This window comes from Harpia harpyja, chromosome 14 (assembly GCF_026419915.1).
Source record: "Harpia harpyja isolate bHarHar1 chromosome 14, bHarHar1 primary haplotype, whole genome shotgun sequence".
NCBI classification, from domain to species: Eukaryota; Metazoa; Chordata; class Aves; order Accipitriformes; family Accipitridae; genus Harpia; species Harpia harpyja.
In genome coordinates this window covers 4,414,803-4,436,678 of record NC_068953.1, presented here as the reverse complement: position 1 = coordinate 4,436,678, position 21,876 = coordinate 4,414,803, and the positions used below count along the sequence as shown (strand labels likewise).

The 21,876-nt window shown below is 38.0% G+C and overlaps 1 protein-coding gene across 5 annotated transcripts in view; it reads right to left on the bottom strand.

Moving 5' to 3' along the window:
- Window positions 1-21,876, bottom strand: part of SMURF2 (SMAD specific E3 ubiquitin protein ligase 2) — a 67,676-nt gene that overhangs the window by 17,621 nt on the left and 28,179 nt on the right. For 4 of the 5 annotated variants that reach the window (XR_008238380.1, XR_008238379.1, XR_008238381.1 and 1 more), the window contains exons 2-9: window positions 21,202-21,240; window positions 19,442-19,550; window positions 10,943-11,076; window positions 9,656-9,721; window positions 5,729-5,813; window positions 4,328-4,411; window positions 2,764-2,966; window positions 2,508-2,592 (exon numbers count right to left, since the gene is read on the bottom strand). Coding sequence is in view for 2 of the 5 variants with exons in the window: in XM_052808953.1 (XP_052664913.1) it covers window positions 2,508-2,592; window positions 2,764-2,966; window positions 4,328-4,411; window positions 5,729-5,813; window positions 9,656-9,721; window positions 10,943-11,076; window positions 19,442-19,550; window positions 21,202-21,240 (805 nt within the window). In the remaining 3 variants the exon portion in view is untranslated. Of the gene's footprint in view, window positions 1-2,507; window positions 2,593-2,763; window positions 2,967-4,327; window positions 4,412-5,728; window positions 5,814-7,189; window positions 7,305-9,655; window positions 9,722-10,942; window positions 11,077-19,441; window positions 19,551-21,201; window positions 21,241-21,876 lie in introns of those variants that run through there. The other variant, XM_052808954.1, reaches the window with a different exon arrangement.

Here is a 21,876-nt window from a genome sequence, read left to right as displayed (position 1 = left end):
ACATTAATACAGGCTTAAAACAAAAATAAAGACCATTGCCATATTTGCCAAAATGGAATTGCAGTTCTACAGCAATTCTGACAGAAAGCATTTTTAAAACAACATTAGTCATGTAAGGAGCTCTGAATCACACTTTAAAAACTCCTACAAAACAAAACTATATTTCTGAAGAGTTATACTTTCCATGAAGAATTACACATGGGATATGTGTGTATAGCACAGGTGGTTTTGCCCCAAAACCCCAAGTGCTAGTGGGAAGCAAACAACTCTCTTAACAAAATATTTCGAATAAAATACTATATGAACGACTCAGCTCTGCCCTGACCAATGCAGAGATAGCTTAATGGGTCTCAAGAAAATTCTGCTGAAATGAGGAAGATGCGGATTCATTCCAGAGGTTCACTGAAAACAAATACTAGTCTTCAAAAATGTACACTTACTGATTTTTCATGTATGTAATTCACACCTCAGATACCTCACACTGACAAGTGCAGCTCTTTTTAAAGGTGTAAGTCTTCAGATCTCCCAGTATCATGTGAGTTGAGGTGAGGAAAGAGCCGAGGGACAGAATGGCTAAAAAGATGCCGTCTGCAGGGACTCAAAAGGCTGAGAAGCCACTAATGGAAATACAAGGCTCTGGGATTGAACTTCTGCTGATATTACCTGTATACACACTGCTGCTGAACTGTAGGGCTTATTTTTATTTACTAAACGACTGTGGCATATTAGCATAAAAATACAATATTCCTTAGAAATGACATAAACTCTATCATCATGCAAACAGCCAAATTTTGTTCTCAGAGACACTCATGCAGTTTCTGCTGCCACACCTAAGAGCAGTGCTAACTTAGATTTTTATACAGAACTATTACATCGCAAACTTAATAAGATCTTAATATAATTTTTTTTAGAGAAGTCTAGTTTCTAGTTTTTATAATACACAAGTCACAGACTTCCTAATGCACAACTACCAGCTGTATTGCACCCTCAAGTCTGCAGATAACACATCAAAGCAAAGCATATTCTTGTAACACAAAAGCAGTAATAAAAACAAAAGAATCATTCGAAAATACAGTGAAGTTACGGCCATGAGGTGCTTTATCCTTCCTGGAATATCCATTTTCATGGGAACGAACACCAGCAGCAACTGACAAAGTTGCTACAGTTCTCATAAATGCCAACACTGGCTGCTAATTTCAAATCACACACGCTATTTTACAACACCATCCACAGACTTTAGAAGGTAATCATTTTCAACAGGATTTCTTGGGGTTTTTTTAAAGAACAATCAGAAGCTAACAATAATTTCTGTTATCATTCCTTCCTTTCAAACACATCAGAAATAATCACGTGTACAATCGTGTACAATATGTACACAGGTGTATTGTGTAAATAAGGACACTAAACTAAAAGGACACTTTGGATTTATTTTCTTTTAAGTGTTGAGATAGCTGCAACAGAAATAGCAGTTTGAGTATTTTAAAATCACAGGTCAGTGCCTCTCAGCTTCTCTACCTGTTTGCCCCTCTCCCCCAAATTCTTTCCCATTTATATGCTGCTAATGAGATGCTTGAAAGCATGTATGATTACTCTAGAAATATCCATGTTAGAGCATTATTTAAAAAAACCAAACAACTCATTTCTGCTCTGTAACAGGAAACCTGCTGTAAAAAAGTTTGTGCATTTTTAAATGCTTGCTACCATACTCAAATGTAAAAAACCTCCCTTTTTTCCTTCCTTTTTTTAAAAAAACCCAACATCCTAGCACAACTCGCCATTTCAGCTTCTAGGCTTTTTATGACCCGGTGCCTCCAATTAGTTTCTTCAAAATGTACCAAGTTTCCCATTCCTTGAGTAAATTATGTTTGGTAGTCCGACCATAAGACAATTAATTCTCACAGACAAGTAAATTTAAGCTAATTCAATTATGAGACTGTAGTTCACTGCAAACTGTGTGTCTAAACATACAAGGGTCATCCACTAGGTTTTCCAGGTTCTCCCCTTCGTCTGCTCCTCCACCAAAAACGATCCCATTTGTCTAGCCTATTTGTCACCAAGTTTGTTCTTCATAAATATATGCTGCCAATTTCTCAGGTCTTGTTAAATTTGAAAGCCTGAATTAAAAACCAAAACCAACCCAGTTTTTACTGAAGTATCTCAATAAACCTAAATTTTTGCAAGTGCCCAGATCCTACTTTTTGTTTCATTATTTTGCAGAGTATTAAAACCTGGACTTGGCTATAATTCACATGCAAGATCTATAATCAGTTAACTATACCTGTTTTGAAAACAGCACTGTAATTTATTTCTTGATTTTCCATCCTTGCATTAAAATAACAACTTGAAGGGCTGAGGAAGAGAGACTAATTTACTTTGATGAATGACTTGTTAAAATGATATATTAGGGGGCCAAGAGTCAGAAATATAATACTAGAGAAAACTCTGAGGAGAGTACTGCTTAAACTATTTTGATTTGACACCTTAAGGATACTTCCATCGTTTCTTACCTAGGTACTCTTGGATCATGCCACGTGCTAACACCAGTCTGAGTATGCAGAAAATAGACCTGACCTTGCTGAGTCGTCCTTTGCTCTGTGAAATCAAAATAAATTAATACCTATAAGAACAAAAAAATGCAATACAAAAACTCACAGACTGATTTCCCCAAACTAAGGAACTAAAAGGATCTTACATATGAGAAGACACAACCCATTTTCCCAGTTTCTTGGGAGACCTACAATTAAAAAATTTTAATTTTCATACCATATCCTTCAGGTAAATCAGGAGGAGTGTGCAAGTGTGTCCTGCTCATGTAATTTCTGTGCCTCTGTGACCTGACTCTCCTCTCCGCCAGCCGGGGATCTGACGACTGCCCACAGGTCGCACCGTTCGTTCCTGTAATTGGAGTGTTCTCGTCCACAAAACAGCTCAACGGTCTGCCTGGACTGGAGTATTCAGATGCTGGCCTGTGGGGAAAAAGGTGAAAATCGCATTGCTGACTGGACACGGGACTACACAACACACTTAATGGAAGCTTCATCTGAGGGCTCTCAGGAAATCTTTGTGGATGGCAGAACTGAGCAGTTGATTTGTCGAGCAGGATACCTCGATGACAGGCAGAAAGCTTCTATTTGCTCCCACTGGTTCCTCCCAGAGTAATTAGTAAACCTCCTCACCTATATTAGGGTCTGACCTGACACTTCGTATATGATGCTGCAGGATCAAGATCATATCAAATGATCACATGAGCAGTTCCCACCTTAAAAAAAACAGAGTGCGGAGAGTAAAATAATTTTTTTTTTTTTTTTTTTTTAAATGAGCAGCATACTGCCCAAACTTTCTCGCCTTGCCTTCATAGGGCTGAGGAAGTGATCAGGCCTTGTTATTCCTTCTAATTTTTAAGGAAGGTTATTATGCGAGGATGGTGAAAAAGGGCTAAGCAAGATAAAAAACAGTTGTTCTTGAGAGCTTGACTGCAAGAGGAAACATTGAATTACGGGGTTTCATATCTCAATGCTGCTTTCAAAAGGATTTAAAATGGGTTAAAGGGGGCTTGATAAGGACACAGGAAATCGCGAAACAGACTATGTATTTTGCATCTGTTTTTCTACTGTAAATGCGTCTAGAGCTTAGAATAGGTGTTTTAACATACCAGGAAAAATACAGATAGGTAAATTAAAAAGCTGTTCAGTACCTTCACTCACTTGAAAACTGCAAATATATATCAGAGCTGGCAGCGTTAACAGTACAGATTATTTTAATTCAAATATATCCATACAGAGACTGGAATAATATTTATTGAGGATGGAAGAGACAGTCCGCAGGCACAGACGGTCTGCAGAAAAGTCTGAAAAATACGCAATGACACTGTCTACCATTCAGGTAACAGCAAAACTGGTTTGAGGAACAGCTTTGCAACACACATCTATGGTTATTAGAAAAGGTGATCGTCATGATTTCAAAACATGCTCTGTAACAATCAGCTTTAAAAGTTCTGGATTACATGGTCATAGCATGTACATAAACAATGTCTGTCAGCTATTCATGTTCTCTTTTCTTCATCCCTTACAACGTCTGCACATTGTAATGTCTGTATTTATAGAGTTCTACCATAGCAGCTCTACAAGAAAACAAAGTGATTCTTCCGGGTTAAATATTAGGCAGACTGAAGAAGTAGGATGTTAGAGAAGAAAAGCATACAGCATTTCTGGAGTGACTAGGAGGATTGCCGAATACCCACTAGGGCCATTTAGAATCGCTTGTGCTCAGTGCTCCTGGTCAGCAAGCAAACCTCATCATATGCACAGTCTCCTAAATAATTTCTTACCGTGTTGGTCGCTCCCACTGAGTTGTTCGTGTAATATGATTTAAATACTGGATCCTTCCAGAAGCAGTCCTCCGCTCCTCCCACCTAGAATTCAGACATTGAGAGATAAGGCCATGAGTGGTATTTCCAGGAAACCAGGGCACAAAATGTTTCCAACATAAATTCCAACTCAGGAAGACTTACACTATTATGAATCATGTTAGCTGAACAAGGTAACAGGAAAAAACTGAAAGTTCAACTCAGAATTGACTTTACATATTCTTCCCTTGGAACCAGGCATATCATTAACAGTATCACACCTTCATGTTCGATAACTATTTGAATTCTAGTTAAATCCAAACAGCCATATAAAGAAACTTCTTGAAGACACCATGTTTAATAATGCATTTAACTTCTTTTGACCACTGATTCTAATAAGTGCTTTCATAGTATCTTCATGTACCACTTGCTTTCATTAAAAAGTCACCTTCGAATAACATGACTTTTTAATTATTATTACTTTTGCACTCCAAAATACACGAGGCTATACAGCTAGCTTTGCAGTTACACAATTAAGTAAGCAATATTTATACAAGGAACATTTTGAAGTGAAAATTTAAAAGCATTTTTCAAAAAAGTTTTTTGACTTCTCCAGACTACAAATTAACAAAAGAATGCTGTTTAGGACTTAGATGATAATTTACGTTTCAAAATTCATCATCTGAAAAATCAGTTTCTCCTGTCTTTACCTGCCAAGAATCACATTCAGAAGGTCTGTGTTTGCTCTGAAAAAGTTGATGACAGCACCAGAACCTAAAACAGAGCATTTTTCTGTATTCGCAAAACTGGTTTAGGTGTTAATGATGTCATTAACTCTCACAGGGACAAATCAAAATCCTAAACCCAGCCTTTGGCAGGTAAATACAGCAAGAACTCAGGCTCCATTACCTTTTCCAATCATGTTTTCTTCACTATGATTTACATGGAAGAAAAAGTGATCCATTTTTTTAGTAGTGTATACCTCTGCACAGCGCTGTAGAAGGCAGCCAGGCCCGTGTGTTCACTACGTTGCTACAAAACTACTATATGGATGAAGTCAGTTTGCTGGCTGTGAGTTAACATTATATTAGTTTATCAGTTCTATAATTTGAAAGACACATGTTTTCTTAGACAAGTATATTTTTTAATGCATTTACTCATATATGCCACCTCCTGTTTTCCAAGAAGAGACAAGACAAGGGTCAAACTCTTAACTGTTCTGTGTATCCTAGCTGACTTATCTCCTGCTCCTAAATTCAAAACTGTAGAACTCTAAGTGCGAGAATAAAAACAAATTAACCTATTTGAACACTGACTTCCATTACTGCAAAAGTCTGTGGTATGAGCTGTATTTGTATTTACGTCACAGTGATGCCCGCTTACCCATCTGGTAAATCATTATCAAATAACCGACTGCAATCCACAACTTGTCCTCCTGTGCCTATTCGGTCTCTGGACTGAAGACTTACTATTAAGATAATAAAAGAATTATTAAAGATATGACATCTGCATGCAAATTAGTTATATTTGAAAGAGAAATGGTACAACTTGGAGTACTAAGCTGAACCATGTTCTGGGTATTTTTTCCTTCCCACAAATGAGAGTTACACAGAAACTGTATATTTTCACACATGTAATTCTCTGCATCTTACTTCAAAGACGTTAGCTTAAAGAATATGAATGCAAGTTAAGGCAGAAAAGGAAGTTAACTCTGAAGCTGTCATTAACTTTTCTCAGTACGAGACGGACGGACTGTGACACTCGTCTGGCGGCAGCAGGGTGACTAACCTCACGCACGGCTGGGACAGCAAGCAGGACAGTGCTAGTGCCACACTTGCACGGCTAACTGGAGAACTGCTAATAGAAAGAGCTAAAGAAAAATTCCTGTATGATTTTGCTCCTTCTTACGTATTTTGTGTGCACTTGGGATTCACACACATGTACACACACGCACACACACAAAACCAGGCAAAATTTAACTGCTAGAAGCACTACGCGTTTGGTTTATTGGCTACTTTCAGACACCAGTGGTAAGAAGTCAAATGCAGCTCTCACACAAAGCAGCACTCAGCACCCTGAAAAGCCCCTACTGCCCTCAGCAAAACTGTGTTACTTTTTTTTTTTTAATTTTTTTTTTTACATGTTTCATTGTAATGGATATTTATGCCTGAAGCTTTTGTACTACAATTATGAAACCAAAGATTTTTTAGGCAGCTTTTGTTCCCGGTATCATAATTTGCAAATGTCCAACCTGATAATTTATGACACTTGTGTTCCTGTGGGGTTGGGGTTTTTTTTGATGTTTTGTTTTGTGTTTAACAATAAAATGATTGCTTAAAAAGCTAAATACGTGCTGTGGCACGTATTTCTTGAGGTGGCACTACTGTACCTCTGGACAACAGTCTTCAAGTCCTATTTATGTATGCAGTGAAGTAAACTTACAGACCTTAACCTAGACACAACCAAACTTTTGTCAAGATCACAAAGTTAAAAAAGATGTAGTAGTACTGGCAGTTTTTGCCAGAGAATCCAAATCTTCAACAACAACATCATGTTTTGAAGCTTAGGAACTGGGGCCTTCAACAGACTAACTCAGGGAGCCCTGCAGTATCTGCTTGCTTTATTCCTAATCAATACTGACTCCTAGTCTTCCACGAACACTAACGTTACAAAGCAACTTCTTAGAGCAAGACACCTTAAATTTAATTTCAACCAAAACAAAATCTTAGATAATATATTTATTCTGCAACAAACCCACACATTACAAGTTCACATTGTTGCATGTAGGCAAGGTTTGGCAAGCAATACACACAGACAAATATGAAACTAAACAAAGGCAATTACCTCCTCTTTGCCTACGTGAGGACCAAAATTTGTGCACGGCTTCATTTTGTAATGAGTAAGGACTCATTTTTTCTGCACCGCCACATCAGAAATAAAATGGTGGCACAGAAGAGAGCTGCAAGATTAAGACACAGTTCAGGTGCCCTTTGCATCCACTACTCACAAGCGTCCCCTTTTCTTCCCCCCTTTGAAGATAACCCCCAGTATTTAAGATAAAGATCCCCTTGCTCCCTGTCCCAAATTATAAAGGCATACCCACTGTGTACTTGATTTGTAAGGTTATCACCTGCTGAAGGTATCAATTACATTTTAATATTGTTTTCCAATCTTGCACAGCCTCTTAATTTAAGCCAGTTTATCATTAAAAGGACTGAGAGTATATTTATAAATTCTGTCTTCTTACTTTAAATCAAGATTTCTCTACCATGTAACTACTGCAGTGGAATCATCTAGTTGTACTTAGGCTCACTCACCCATTCAACAAAATTGCATTACTGAAGAAAGATTAAAATATAAGGAGATTAATAACGACAATTTAAATACAAAAAGACAGAAGTCTCTGGAATCTTACCAAGGATGCATTAAATTAAAACACAGCCATGACTGAGGAAACATGACCTTTCTGATGATAACTGCAGAAAGCAGAACGTACAGATTTGTTCTCAGTCTCCTCTGTAACCTGACAAGCTGTGGTTTTTCTAGGTTCAATGCACGATCCAGCAGCTCCTGCTAATTACAGAGAGCCCCAGCAGCATGCCAAAAGAGCTAATGCTGCTTTGGCTATACCACTTTCCATGATCACATCAGGTTAAGCCAAGTGGTCAGTCTAGTTTATGCCCACACTGCTGACTAGTTATCTCTGACAACTAGTTATCTCTGAAGCGTATTTGCCATGTCCATACTGCATGGTATTTGCCCCAGGCTTCCCATCTGGCATCCTGACAGCCTTGAGACCTTTCTTGGTCTCACCTTTGGGTGTTGGGGGTTTTTTTTCTTGTTTAATTAATGCTAGCATTCTAAGTCATGATGACAAGGATGCATGTTGCATACTCTGGAGGGCAGCATGAGAGCACGTCATGGTGTGAGGGTACAGTCCCTGCTAGTGTCATGCCTGAAGGACTGCTGTGGGCAGAGCGGATCTCTGCTGCTCTGAGCAGACCCTGAACAAGCTCTCCCATCAGCTGAGCTTAAGTCTCCTCTTAAAAGAAACCCCACAAACAAAATCGCATGCATACAGCATGGATGATCAAGGGACAAGTATACTGGAGCAAAACCAAAAACCAAACCAAACTGGCAGCATAACACACCCTAGAAAAACGACCTCTACTCTTCTGTGCAAGCTCACATGGAAAATTTAATATTCAAGAATGGTCTGAAGTGTCAGCAATGCACTTACAATTCCACATTTCTACCATCATTTGACTCTCCTGTGCCACCTCACTCTTATCTTAATACTGTGCAAACACTCGCAGATCAGATGCTAGACAGATGGTTAAAGCAACATAAAGAGGTAAAGTCACAGCTATTACTCAACAGAGCACTTTGAGGAAAGCAAACAAATGCACTGAAGCCCTTATTTGCTGACTGATATTTCAATAGTTTTCCCTGGCTGAAAAAACAAGAATGCTGCTTGGATATTATTTGAACTAGGAATTGAACATAAAACTGAGCATGCAAATTCACTTTTCTTTCCCCCCGTCCAAATATTCTCATTAACATCTTGCCATAAAAATAAAGACCTCCTTATCCTGGCCAACTTTTTTTTGACTTCTTAAGTGACCTACTAGAAATGCTGCCTTCTGAAACAACTTAAAATGCACCAAAAAGAGAGTGTTTATGAAGTTGGTTGTGGATACTTGTTTTTCACTTTGCCAGCTTCTTTTTAATTCTTAAGTTATTTAAGGTTTATGAGTTAGCAGAATGACAAAGCACAGTTACTGAGATTGGTGACAGACTTGTTAATAACCCGTGAAAACACAAATTGAATTGAGCAAGTCATCCCAGACAGCAATTCACTCCTGTTGCAGCAAGATGTTTTACCCTTTTGCAAAACCTACAGGAAGCACAGCTTTGCTGGAACTCTCAACGGCCAAGAAATTTGTAGTCAGTTTTTCACAGGGAGTTCAGGCTCTAACTGTCACTAATCTTTGGAGTGAAATTAAAAACTTAAAAACTTTCTAAATAAATTTTGTATTATCTATGGTCTTATCTGTCCCAACACTTATAATAATATTTGGAGGGTTTTGTTTTGGGTTTTTGGGGGTAGTTTTGTTTTGTTGTTTGTTTGTTTGTTTTTAATTCTCTACATACACACTTCTAGCTTGAGGTCCAAATGGCTCTGGCACTAGACACTGAATTTGAAAAAAAAAAAAAAAAATTCAGTACAGAAAACTGACATCTAGGAAGGGTATTTCTATAGCTACTATGAAGCTCCAAGAGAACTAAAAGAACAAAACCCTTACTTACCTACTATCTGTCCTCTAACAGTATCGTTGTCATTTGGCCCAAGCTTGCACAGATCCAATCTCTGATCTACAAAACAAGGACACAAAGCATTAAGTCATACAATATTTTGCTGCCTTTGAAAGCCACACTGAAGCACCATCAGAACAAATTCAGCCTAGTGTAAGATAGTTAAGACTTCAAAAGATTGGGGACGGGAAGCAAAACTAAAAATCTTCAGCCAAGACTTCTTTTTTTGTAATTTTAAATCAGAAAACGACTAGAGTGCTTTTGCTTTAACATTTTTCCTACTTCACAAAGCTCTTTTGATGAAGAGAAAATAACATTATCCTAGATTGGATGTCTAAAGTGATTGTAAGAAGTATTTTGAACTCTCTTCCCTTGTGAAGACCACCCACTGTCATAACGTGCTTCCAGTTCAACACTCACATTACTACAGCACTGAGCTAACCTGCAGCGTCAGTCCACATGTTCCGCACTAAATAGGTAGAACTTCATAAACTGAGCAAAGCACAATGCACTGAAGCACTGATCTAGTGATAAATATTTAAAAATGAGAACTTTAGTTATGCCTTTATCACCAAGGAACCTGTTACTGAAATTAAAATCACAGTGCTTCTCTACCAGAATGTCAGTTTTTTCTTTTTTCTTTTTTTTTTTCTTTTTTTCAAATTATCTGTATAGCCAAGCACTACTTTTCCATCACAAACAGTGCGCCAAATTTTGTTCAAAAGTAAGTGGCACCCATTAGGATAATGAGAAAACAGCATCTTACATGTTAATTAACTTCTGAAAAAGTAAATACAAAGTGCTTGAAGTGTTATAAAGCACTTAATATCTTACAAGAAAATTTACTAATTAATTTTGAAGGCCCATTCATTTTGAAACTACAAATTTGGCTTCAGGATAGATTTACCTTTTCGTTTACCCCTTAAGACCTACATTTTTAAAGGTAATAAAAAGATAACTTGAAGGTAATTAGAATCTGTCTTCCTTTGGAATTCCAACACAGTAAGTTCAGTCTTGACAATCCACAACCAGACTGCGCCACTAAAGTTACCACTGTCTATGGTAACAGGGTAAAGGAGTTGAAAAGCCAAAGGTAAGTTACATTTTCTAACCTACTCGTGCTATCCTCGGCCACAAAACACCGTTACAAACTACCAAAACAATTGGAACATACAAGCTTTATAAAAACCAACAAAAATGCAATTAACTGTCACTCTTCAAAAGTCTGTGGATGAAAGTTTGGTCTGAAAGAGAAGAAACTCTAGTCTGTAGCTTACTTACAACCAGTGTCTTTAAGGCGGTTGATTGCGTTTGAAAGAAGTCTCACACAACCCAGAAAACCAGCTCCCTGCTTTTTATGAATTTTCTTGTGATTCCACACACTGATTGTTATTGAATCCGACTTCCCAATATATCTGAAAAATGTGGAAAAACAGTACTGTGAATGGCACTTACTGAATACTTTGAAGATGCTCCAGAAATCACCTTGGGGAAAAAAAAGATTATCAACCATTACATTAAAAATTTAACACATACTGTATTGGCAAGAGAGAGTAAGTCATCTTCAGATAAAATGTATACATTATACTTTAATGAAAGCATGTCTTATGAAGGAGTTTACTTGAATACAGACTAATCTAAAATCCTGATTCTGGACAAAGGCATTCATGTAAATCCAAAGTCTACCAAAATCAGTTTAAAACAGTAACATGACCAGGCTGCGGGCTGGCCTGGTGACCACACCTCTTCGAGCAGCTACAAACATGCTTAGATTCATGCCTATGCTCAGCCTAACCAAAAAGAATGGCAATGCTCGTGGCAGCACGTGTTTGTGAGCAGCGCTAGCAGGCAGAGCGGTTCAAATGCCAGGACAGAAACTATCAGTTTAGCATCCTTTTGCAGCACTTCATCTGCCACTGCTTTTCAGGCTACTCTTCCAACCACCGGCAATGCAAGTCACCCTCATTTAGAGCTCTTCTGAGCACTCAGAAAAAGTATAAGGCAAACCTAGTTACACATCTGCAGTTAACAGATCTTAGGGAAGCTAATACACTATTAAGAAAGCTTCAGAAAGTCCCTGTTTATAACATACATTACACGTTACGAATATGACCCATTACAAACAGATCATACAGTATTTTAGCTGAGATGTGCCACGTTCCCCTCCTGCCCCCTGCTCACATGTGGACTGCCTCCTTGCAGCATTACCATGGAAATGGTTTGCAAAACCTAGATCTGCATTTCACTGACTTGGGGAAACATGGACACTGTAGGCTATTCTGGTTTTGCTTTTTTGTTTGAAGCTTTGTTCTTCAGAAGCAATTGCTTTGTGAGCTAGTTTTTGTTTTCAAAACTTTAGAAGGACAATTTCAAAACACCTAAGACAAATCAGCTATTGCCAATACTGAATTATTATAGTTATTTCAAGTTGAAGAAAATGAATTTGTAACTATGGCTTAGATCCCAAGAACTGCTTGTAGTTCTCCCTTCCCAGACCACAAATTCTGGCCTTCTGCAATTTAGTTCCAAGTGCTTTTTTGTTTGTTTTTGAAGGAAAACTGATCAAACAAACTCAACCAATACATCTCCCCCATTGACTGAGACTTCATCGGCTTTAAAACATCTTAATATTTTCATAAAGATAGAAATGATACTGTCAAGGTTGGCAAACCAAACAATTGAACTAACTGTCATGGCTTAAAATTGTAGCTGTGATCAGGTAAGTTCTCAATTAACACTTCTCCCATTTTTCCTTTTCCAAAAAGCAGAACTTTGATAACTTCTTTTTCCCACCTGCAGACAGGGACTGACCCAAGAAGTAGAAGACAGAAAAGCCTAATTGTAGGCACATACCCATGAGCATGGCTTAAAATAACCAGTGCACATTTAAAACAAACAAACAAAACACAAACTTCACACAAAAAACCCCCAAAGTTTTTTGAATAGTAAACTGATTGCATAATATAGGTCAGGTTTTTGGCCTTACAACCTTGACAATGCCAATTTTGCGTAAAGAAACAAGAGATGAAGATGGGTATTCACGTGCACATTTGCAGTCTACAATGTTTCATGTACTTAAAATAAATTCTTATGAAAACAAGTTAGGTGCACTTAAAAATAAAGACTTATCATGACCTGTCTTGAATTTTCCAGTTTTCCTTGTTGCTTTAAAAAAGTCAAAGGTATATGGTTAAACACAATTTCATAACAGAACAGTTTGAATAATATGTAGAACAGCTGAATATACAACACAGTTTCCAAGAATTACCGTAACATTTCAGGGTGAGGTTCTCCTGGTTGAGATGCAGACAGTAAGCCATCCATACCAAACAGGTGAGAACTTCTATATTACTACTGTAACCTACTCTGATTTTTGCACCAGAAAACCTGGCTGATTCACACATTTAAAGGAAGTAAGCAAGACAAGCTGCATTTTCCAAATAAAAATGTCTTTTTTTTTTTTCCAAAGGAAGAAAAAAAATAGTTCAGTAACTGCTAGTTGGCTTTATAGCAAGATGTTTCATCTATATTTCTGCATAATTTGAGGCATGAAAATACATGGTTGCATTTAGAGAGTGATGGTAGGACAAGCTGACATTTCCAATTCATTTGGTGGATAAGTTACATTTGTTTTACATCATCTGGCAATAAAGTTCCAACATAAAAGCCTGAGCTAGGAATTTTATTTTGTTATTAAAAAAGAATGTTCCAAAAAATAAAATGAGTAAGTTTAAAAAAAACCAAAACACACCAAAAACACCCAGAAACAAAAACCACGAAAGCACCATTTTGTTGGAGGCCTCTCTCTTCCTCCTCATAATTAAAAGTTCTTGGAGCTTTTTTTTTTTTTTTTTTTTTTTTTAACTCTACCCTATCAGTAATATCTATTTCACAGCTTCAGTACTTCAACAGAGATAACAGGATTAGTATTAATGAAGTGGAAACCTGGAAATTCAATTTCCATATACATTTTGTTAACTCCCATATTTCCTGAATCTGTGAAATTAGGGCTCTGCGCTAAGAATTGTGTGTTTGGAAATGTTAAGAAAAATGCCTACTCCTAGCACTTCCACTGCTAAACAAAAATCAAGTATATGCCATACTGGAAACCTCTAAAATATTTTAATGAAATTTTAAAACACAGGGACAATTGTTACTTTGTCTAAATAAAATTATCTTTGCCAAGGTGGTATTTCCTTCTGAGCCAATATACCACTCAGGAAGGTTTGCTATCAAGTGACTTTTCATCCCCATGGCATTATATACATTTTCCCTGAAGAGTTCAGCTTGATAGAGAAAAGCAGAATGAATAAAGTGGAAAAAAAAAATTCCTGAAAAAACACACCTCTTCCTGATCACAAGCCAGATGTACTCCCTCCAGAAAGAGAAAAATGCAACATCAAGAGGTATGAACCCAGGCTTGGAAGCCAGGAATTCCCTATTTCTAATCCATGCTGTCACATAGACTCTTTTTACGACCTGGAAAAATTACTTACTTTGTTTCTCCACTTTCCCGTTTCTGAAATTTTTCTAATATAATGGTAGTGTTATGCTTTGAGATATCCACTGTTTTCAAATTGGGGGAAAAGAGGGTATGAAGAGACATAATGAAAAATATCATCCCGATTTTTTCCTCTTCTCTCTTCCTTTACTCTGACATTGCTGTCATCTCTGGTAGCAACTGCAGGGTGTTTGAACCTCTGGGATGGTCAGAAGAGAACCACCCAGAGGCTGTGGCTTAGACAGGAACACAGCATAGACACGTGGCACCGACTGCCTGCTCCTTTCTCCTCCCCAGTGCTACCCAGCCCAACGTTGAGCTGAGCCTACAAGACACTGTAAAAGCAGCTGCACCAAGCAAACAGCAAGCAAGGTGGGCTTCTACTCCAGATGTTCCTAACACACCCACCTAAGAAGTTCAGCAAAGACTTGTACGCCTGATGGGCTTGAGCTGGAATGGCCAGATCTGCTGATATGGGCCAAACGTGACCAAGAAATGCTCTCACTCTAAATGCAAAGGGCATCAGCTTCATCAAACTGGTCTAAACAACCATGTCAAGAAGGCAAAGCTGTTGGAAGGAGCTGTTTGACAGCTCTTTAGGAGTCTAATCTAGGATGGGGTTGTCTAAACCAGCACTAAGCAGAGCTGTTGCCTTCTCTCCCCGAGAAAAATCCAGGATCATTAGCAATAACTAGGCAAAGTAGAGTTGGAAGGTTGGAGGAGAAAGGTGATTCTGCCAGGGCAGCGCAGGGGCTCGAGAACATGAAGGCACCAAACAGCACTAGAACCTGCAGTGAGGAGATTTTGGGAAGAGGAGGAGTTGCAGAAGTTGGGTGACGTTACATTTGAGAGGTATAACAAAGGAGAGCGACAACTCCATGCTAATGCCTAGGGGTGCACATTTGAAGGGCACGGAGTGAAGACGGGACCAGGACTAGGTTTTGGTGGAGATCATGGTACCAATATCTTTTAGAGATAAATAGACCATAGGACTTGCTATGCGTTAAGGGCAGAGGCTGCTGAGGAGGGCTGGAGTAGGCACAAGTGAGAGTGGGAAGGCTGTAGGAGAGATCTATGCTATCACAGAATGGAAGAAAGGGGAAGGAAGAGAAAAAGGGGATTTGTTAAGTTTCAGAACTGCTGGTTTAGGTGGTGTTTAAATGCTTTGAATGCGAGAAGGTCTGTAAATGTGTTAAGTCTGGTTATTCAAAGCTTTGAGGAAAGGCCTGAACAATAGGGAAAACACAAACAAGACTGAAAATAAGGAAGGGGAACACATCCAGGGCAAGCATGGTATTTTACTGACATTAAACTGCATCCAGACAGCAACTATTCGGCAATTTCTTTCTGGAAAGCCTCCCAGATTCCCCCCGCCCCCATCTAAGCTGAAGAATCTAAGCAACTAACTAATTCAACTGCTTCCTTTCACACTAATATCTGAATTAAGAACCATGTAAGGCAAAAGCAAAACCTTTTTTGTTCTTTGTAATGCTGCAGAAGTCTTCTAAAAAAAAATCTTATACAACAGAGTATCTATTATGCTGAATCAGGTTAGCAAGCCACAAAATTCCCTTGGAATTAGCAACTTCATTCAGACAGTATTGCATAAATATATCACAACAGATCCATCTTACTGTGCTATTTGCATATGCCATCACATGATACACGAGACTGTTAATTAGCAGCAGTGTTAACCTGCTATACAAATTCCAGGCTAGGGACACTTCAATCAGCCTAACACAGCCAAGAGACAGTTTTACTGCACATAAGCCTATTACGGTTATTTAAAAACCAACAGAAACCTTCACGCTAGGAAAAAAAAGCAGGATTTTTCTTTTATAAAATTCTATATAACGGCACCTTCCTCTGGTTGATTTCCTATGCTGTGTGGTGGCAGGAGCAGGCAAGCTGCCACTGAGACTCCATCTGTTATCCTTGGTGTGCAAAGCATTTCCTGTAACAGTGGAAGCGTCATAAGGCAGAGACTAGTGTTCCCATGCAATGGTGTGTTGTTAGGGTAAACATTAGAAAGTTTAAAAACCCTACTATTTTCAAAGGATGAGAAGACAGATTAAGTTCTGTAATCTATGAGGTTTGCCATCAGGTGCTTAGCAGTAGGGTAGTTACTATTCCTATTATTTTTCTGTGGGTTTTTTTTTTCAAAAGTAAAAGTTAATATCTTAATATCTGGTGCAGCAGAAAAGCTGAGATCTGACGCCAGGTATATTACAGTAAAAAGTTACCTTAAGATAAAAGCCAGGCAGTAAGTTGTCGTATCAAAGAGATCTGATCTTTTGCTGCTGTTTTAAACAGGAACTGAAGACTAGGTGAGTGATGTTTATAAATGGAAATAAATTTCTGTAGAGTAAGGAATAACAGGCAAGACAATAAAAGGGGTTAAATGATTATGAAGAAAATTTTGAGAGGGAAAGGATAATTTTCAAATTACAAGGCCTGACACAAAGTGAAATTTTACTTTGAATTAGGAATGCTGTATATACTTCTGTCATCAGGGAATTCAACTGCCAGAATCAAACGAAGTAGTTTTCCCTACAGGACAAGTAATTGTATTGAAAATGATATCCTAACTAAACAAAATCTATCTTTTTTAGGGATCTTCTTCCCTCCCCCCTCCCCCCCAAAAAACAACCCCAAACAAACCAAAACCAAAAAACCACATACACAAAAAAAGTATTTCATGCAGGTCTAAATTCCTTGGGACAATCCAACAAGAGATGCCCCAAAATCTGCCTGAGCAAAACATTCTGCCAGAAAACCCATTTCTCTCTCTGCTTTTTATATGTTGTGGACTGCAATCACAGTTTTGCTTCAAAGCTAAGACAACTACAGTATCCAGATACAACCATGACTTGTTCCATAGAACAACGTCAAAATACTTTCTCTTCATCTTTCCTTCAAAATTATAACCAGAAAGGAATTTTTTCTAAAGATTTTACTATTTTTTTCCATTACTCTCGTTCCATATTAAGATCCTCCCTCATTTCCCATGTCGTCTGCTCCTTCTGTTCTCCAGAAGGCAACCAAGTCTCCAAGTCATTAGCCCATGAAGCACTTAGCATCCCTTAAAAACCACTCCTGTCAACTGCTTACTTGCATTGTCACCTCAGCACTTCAAACACCAAGACACTGGCAGATACTGGGGAAGACGCAGGGAACCGCTGACATTTGCGACACAGAATTTAGTAGCAGACAACTGCCAATGATGGCCTACCATTCCTTCTTCAAAAGTATCCCTTCCCTAACCTGTACAAACATTACAGGAAGGCTTTACACTCAGTCATGCTGGCAGCACTTTCCACCTTACTCTCCTTTTATCCCTGTAAAGCAATGCATTAATGTTCATTAATGGAACCACTTAACTAAATAAAAGTCTGTGCTCACATTTCAGGGATTTTTCTTTAGCTCTTGTCTGATCCTGTCAACCTCAGTTCCTGCCAGCAGCAGGAGAGCATCGGTGATACTCAGGGGATGCACCTTGTGGTTCAGCTTCATCCAACGCAGTGGGGTTCATGTACGCTAAGACCACTTCATGAAGGAAGCCGCAACACAGCAAGTGGGGATGATCAAGAGACTCCCTACAAAAGCTCACTCCTGATGCAAGCTAACATGCTAGTGCAGTCACACCATTACTGACCCAATGCAACTCAATCGGCAAAGAATTACACGCACTTTTTTTTCCCTTACCAGCTGCCTTCCTGTGGGTTAAGTGAATTGAATCCATTTACCCAGAAGCCAGATGGAGCCAGGGCAAGAGAAGCAGCATGAACACATGCAGTAAATTGGGAAAGGGGTTGAAACAGGAGAGAAAGGGGGCTTTCCATTTTTGGTGGCAGCAAGCTGCAATATCAGTTCAATCTACTCTCAAATTTCACCATTAGGACACTGCACTGAGTATTAACTGCTGCTGGGGGAAAAAAAAAAATTGTTCAAGCTAGATGGATGGTCAACCTTGAAGAGGACGCAGAAGGGCAGAGGTCTGAAATCTGCATTCTAGACGAATCAACATTTTGACTGTTTTAATAAAATTAAGAAATCAAATTAACTTAGAATTCTTCAAATATGAAGAAGAACCATTCCTTCTACATGAACTTAAACTTGTTTTATATCCATTTTTCTAATGAATATGAACTAGTCTCACATGCAGAATCTAAGCTCGGACTGAGTTTGAATAAAACTATAAGGATATAGCTTTCCTCAGGGAAAGTGCTATTATTTCACTAAACTGCCAATGATATTTTGTTAAGCAGGAATAAAAATGTTTTGTATACCTCACTAAAACATAATGAACAATGACTTCACATATTTAGTCTTGGATATTCAAATAATGAGTAGGTGAAGACATCACTTTAAACCAGGCCTTCCACATTCTGCTGAAAGACCTATCAAGCTGCTTTTCTTCACTGGGAAAAAGGGACACAAGAAATTCTCTGTTACTAACACTTGATTTGCTCTATGTTTGGTGATGTCCAAAGCCAACATAAATATGCTCAAGCAATTTCTAATAATATAGATAGGAAATGGAGCCACGGGAAAAAAAGTTAGAGATCAGAACAATGCCTTAGAAAGAAAGGAGAATACAATGAGGCAAAACTGTGCACTTCACTTCCTCATCTTCCATCCCAAGGAAAAAGATAAAGAATAGAAGGATAAAAGACAGGGAAAATAAAGCATGCACAAAGAAACCTATATAAAAAATAAAAGCTTTAATGACTTATATTATACAGAATATTCTATGCTTTAGAAAGACAGGAGAAACATGACATATACATGCCATACTGATTATATTGCTCAAAAGCACTGAAAGATGCTCAAGTGATAACAACAGAACAATTTATAGTGAGAAGAACATTTGGGGCAGAAAACGACATAAAGGAGAGAAAACTGAACAAGAGGCATACAGGAGGAAAGACACAGTAGCACTGCAACAGACAAAAACAGTGTGAAGAGTGGTTTGAGGGAAATATTGTCAATTTTTTGCTACATTTTACAGAAGTGTTAACATAAAAATATTACAATAAAATAATGCTATAGTACATATAAAGCATGTTGCAGACATATCACTAGAAAACCAAGTGTAGTGTTTAGATTTTGAGGGAAATGAGAAAGTGGTATTTTGACACATGTATTTTTCACTCAAACTAATAAACTCTGGGATATTTTCCAAGCTGTAAATAGGACAATATTATGAACATCTGACAATGTCTGTGTACTTTATAGGATTTCACTTCAAACCTTTGGTTATCACTGTTACCACCTACAGGTCATAATGCTGATTCCATTTTGGATCAAGTGTATTCTTCACAGTATCTGTAGAATGGCATTGGCCAGATCCGTCAACCACAACCTTAGCAAATGGATCAGGAAGTCCTAAGAGGAGGAAAAGAAAAAAGCTAGCAAATGGATCAGGATGCTTTAAAGTCCCATATCATTGCACTTTTTTTTTTTTTTTTTAAATATTTTATTTGAAGTTGCCTTTTAGTCCTAAATGAGAGCCATATTTAACGAATGGGAATAACATGACATATGAAGCACAGAAATAGCAATTTATTTCACTGATACAGATCAAGAAAAAGTTACGCAAGTCAAACGCATTGGGGAGAAAAAAATCTGAACAACTTAATCTTCCTAATTCTGAAAACTTCATAATACTGAGTAAATTCTCAGTATACAAAGAATTCAGCAAAAGGCAGAGAAAACAGATTAACATTCTTCCTATTTTTAAGATTCATTATAACCATGATTTTGGTTGTTACTGGTACTACAGGAAACCATCTGTAGCAGATTATTCTCGCTTTTCAACTCCACTTTGTCTTCTGCTAGCTTTCTACTTCACTTCCTGCTAGCTTAGTACCTCAAAAACACTCAACATAGGCTCAGCTGATCAACAAAAATCATTACAAAGATGATGCTGGGCTACACAGCTGAGGACGGGAAAGAAGCAGGACCAGAGCAGCCTACAATTAGCTCTACTGCAACTGCTATTCTAACCAACCTATTAACTGACACCAAAAGGGATGGTCCCACCACTAATGCCCCTAATCATGCAGTCCTATCCCTTTTTCCCCTCATACTAATTCCTCCCCTCATCTGAGTCCCCAGTGAGTCAGCTGAAGGAACTAAGGTGGTGAAACATTATTCACATTTTCTGTAGATCAAGTTTTGTACCAGTTCCACTTCCTCAGGTGACTCACGAGTCAAGCAGCAGAGTGGCTCAAGACAAGTGTCAGACAAGCATGTGGGGATAAAGGCGAAGCACGTGAGGAAGGGGAGGAATAGGACCTTGTGAGATTTGCGCTTCAGTACAGAAGTGCATCACAGATTTCAAGTCTTGAGGGGTTTTTTTAGGCATTATTAAACTGTTAAACACCTGAAACCTTGCAATCAATACAGAAATCAAGATATAAAGCAAGTTTTAGAAGCATCACAAATTACAATAAAATTCTCTGTCATCCCTTCTTCAAGTTCTTCTCAAAGTTCAGGTCTGATCTTTCAAATTCTTCCTGCTCCCACATGGGAGGCGGCAGGCAGGTGATCTGTGTGTGCATGCCTACACAGCCAATAACATTCCTTTCTGCCTCCTTCATCCACCTCTTAGCACTTCTTTCAAAACATTATTAAAATTCATTAAAATATAATTTCAGAGTAGGTGAGTATTATGACAGGATTATTAATAATTAAGATGTACATCTGTCTGCTGGACAAAAAGTTCTTATATGAAAAACATTTTAATAAATATGTGGCACTAATTGAAAAACATGTAATTTGTCTGAGAGAGTAAATTTGTTTCCCACTCCCATCAAAAACAGAGTGTGTCAGTGTTTTAATTACTATTATGTGTGACAAGTGACACCTAAAAAAAAATTAGAAGCCCCAAAATAAAACAGTGTGAAAACATCAAAGCCCCCAGCCCCCTTAATGCAAATATCTTAATACAACAATCATGTGCAAACACTGATGTACAGCACCTGCAAAATATTTATCCCATCTATAAACAAATAAAACTTTAACAGCTACTTACGGAAAAAATCCTTTTTCACCAAGTTTTTTGCACACAGTACTGTAAGAAAAACAGAAATAGAAAATTAAGTTACTGATTCCCGACTTTTTAAAAAGTTACTTTACCTGTCCAGCATTCCAGAAAATCCTGCTCAAAATAAAATGAATTAACATAAACAAATTGTGCTCCTACATAATTTATATTGTCATGTAAAATAATTCCTGAAAGCTGAGCCAGAAGTGTCATCTTTTGGCAATTTACCTTTAGGTAGATTATAGTGGAAGTGATATGGTAGTGGTTTCCTCAGGCAATAGTTTCACGTGCAAAATTTTTTTTTTTTTTCTCAATGGTTTTGCCAACTCTGTGTTTACCTAGTGAGGGAACTGGACCATTTCTAACTAGGTCACCATACAGTGGCACAAACAATTGCACCAGTAAAATTAGTGCTGTTACACAAACAGGGTCTTATGCTCAGTTCCACAGACCAGCAAAAGCTTCCTTGACCTTAAAAAATAGTGCATTAGGCAGGCAGTACAGGCTTTTCTGTTATCCTGTGGGGTAACTAAATAAAAGGTTTTACCTGAGAAACATTTGGGTGGACTAGACCAACTTCTAATGCCAGTTTTGATGGCTCCAAAGATATGTTTTATTTGTAGAAGCTGATAATTGTTTCAGGCTTTCTTGTTTAAATTAAAA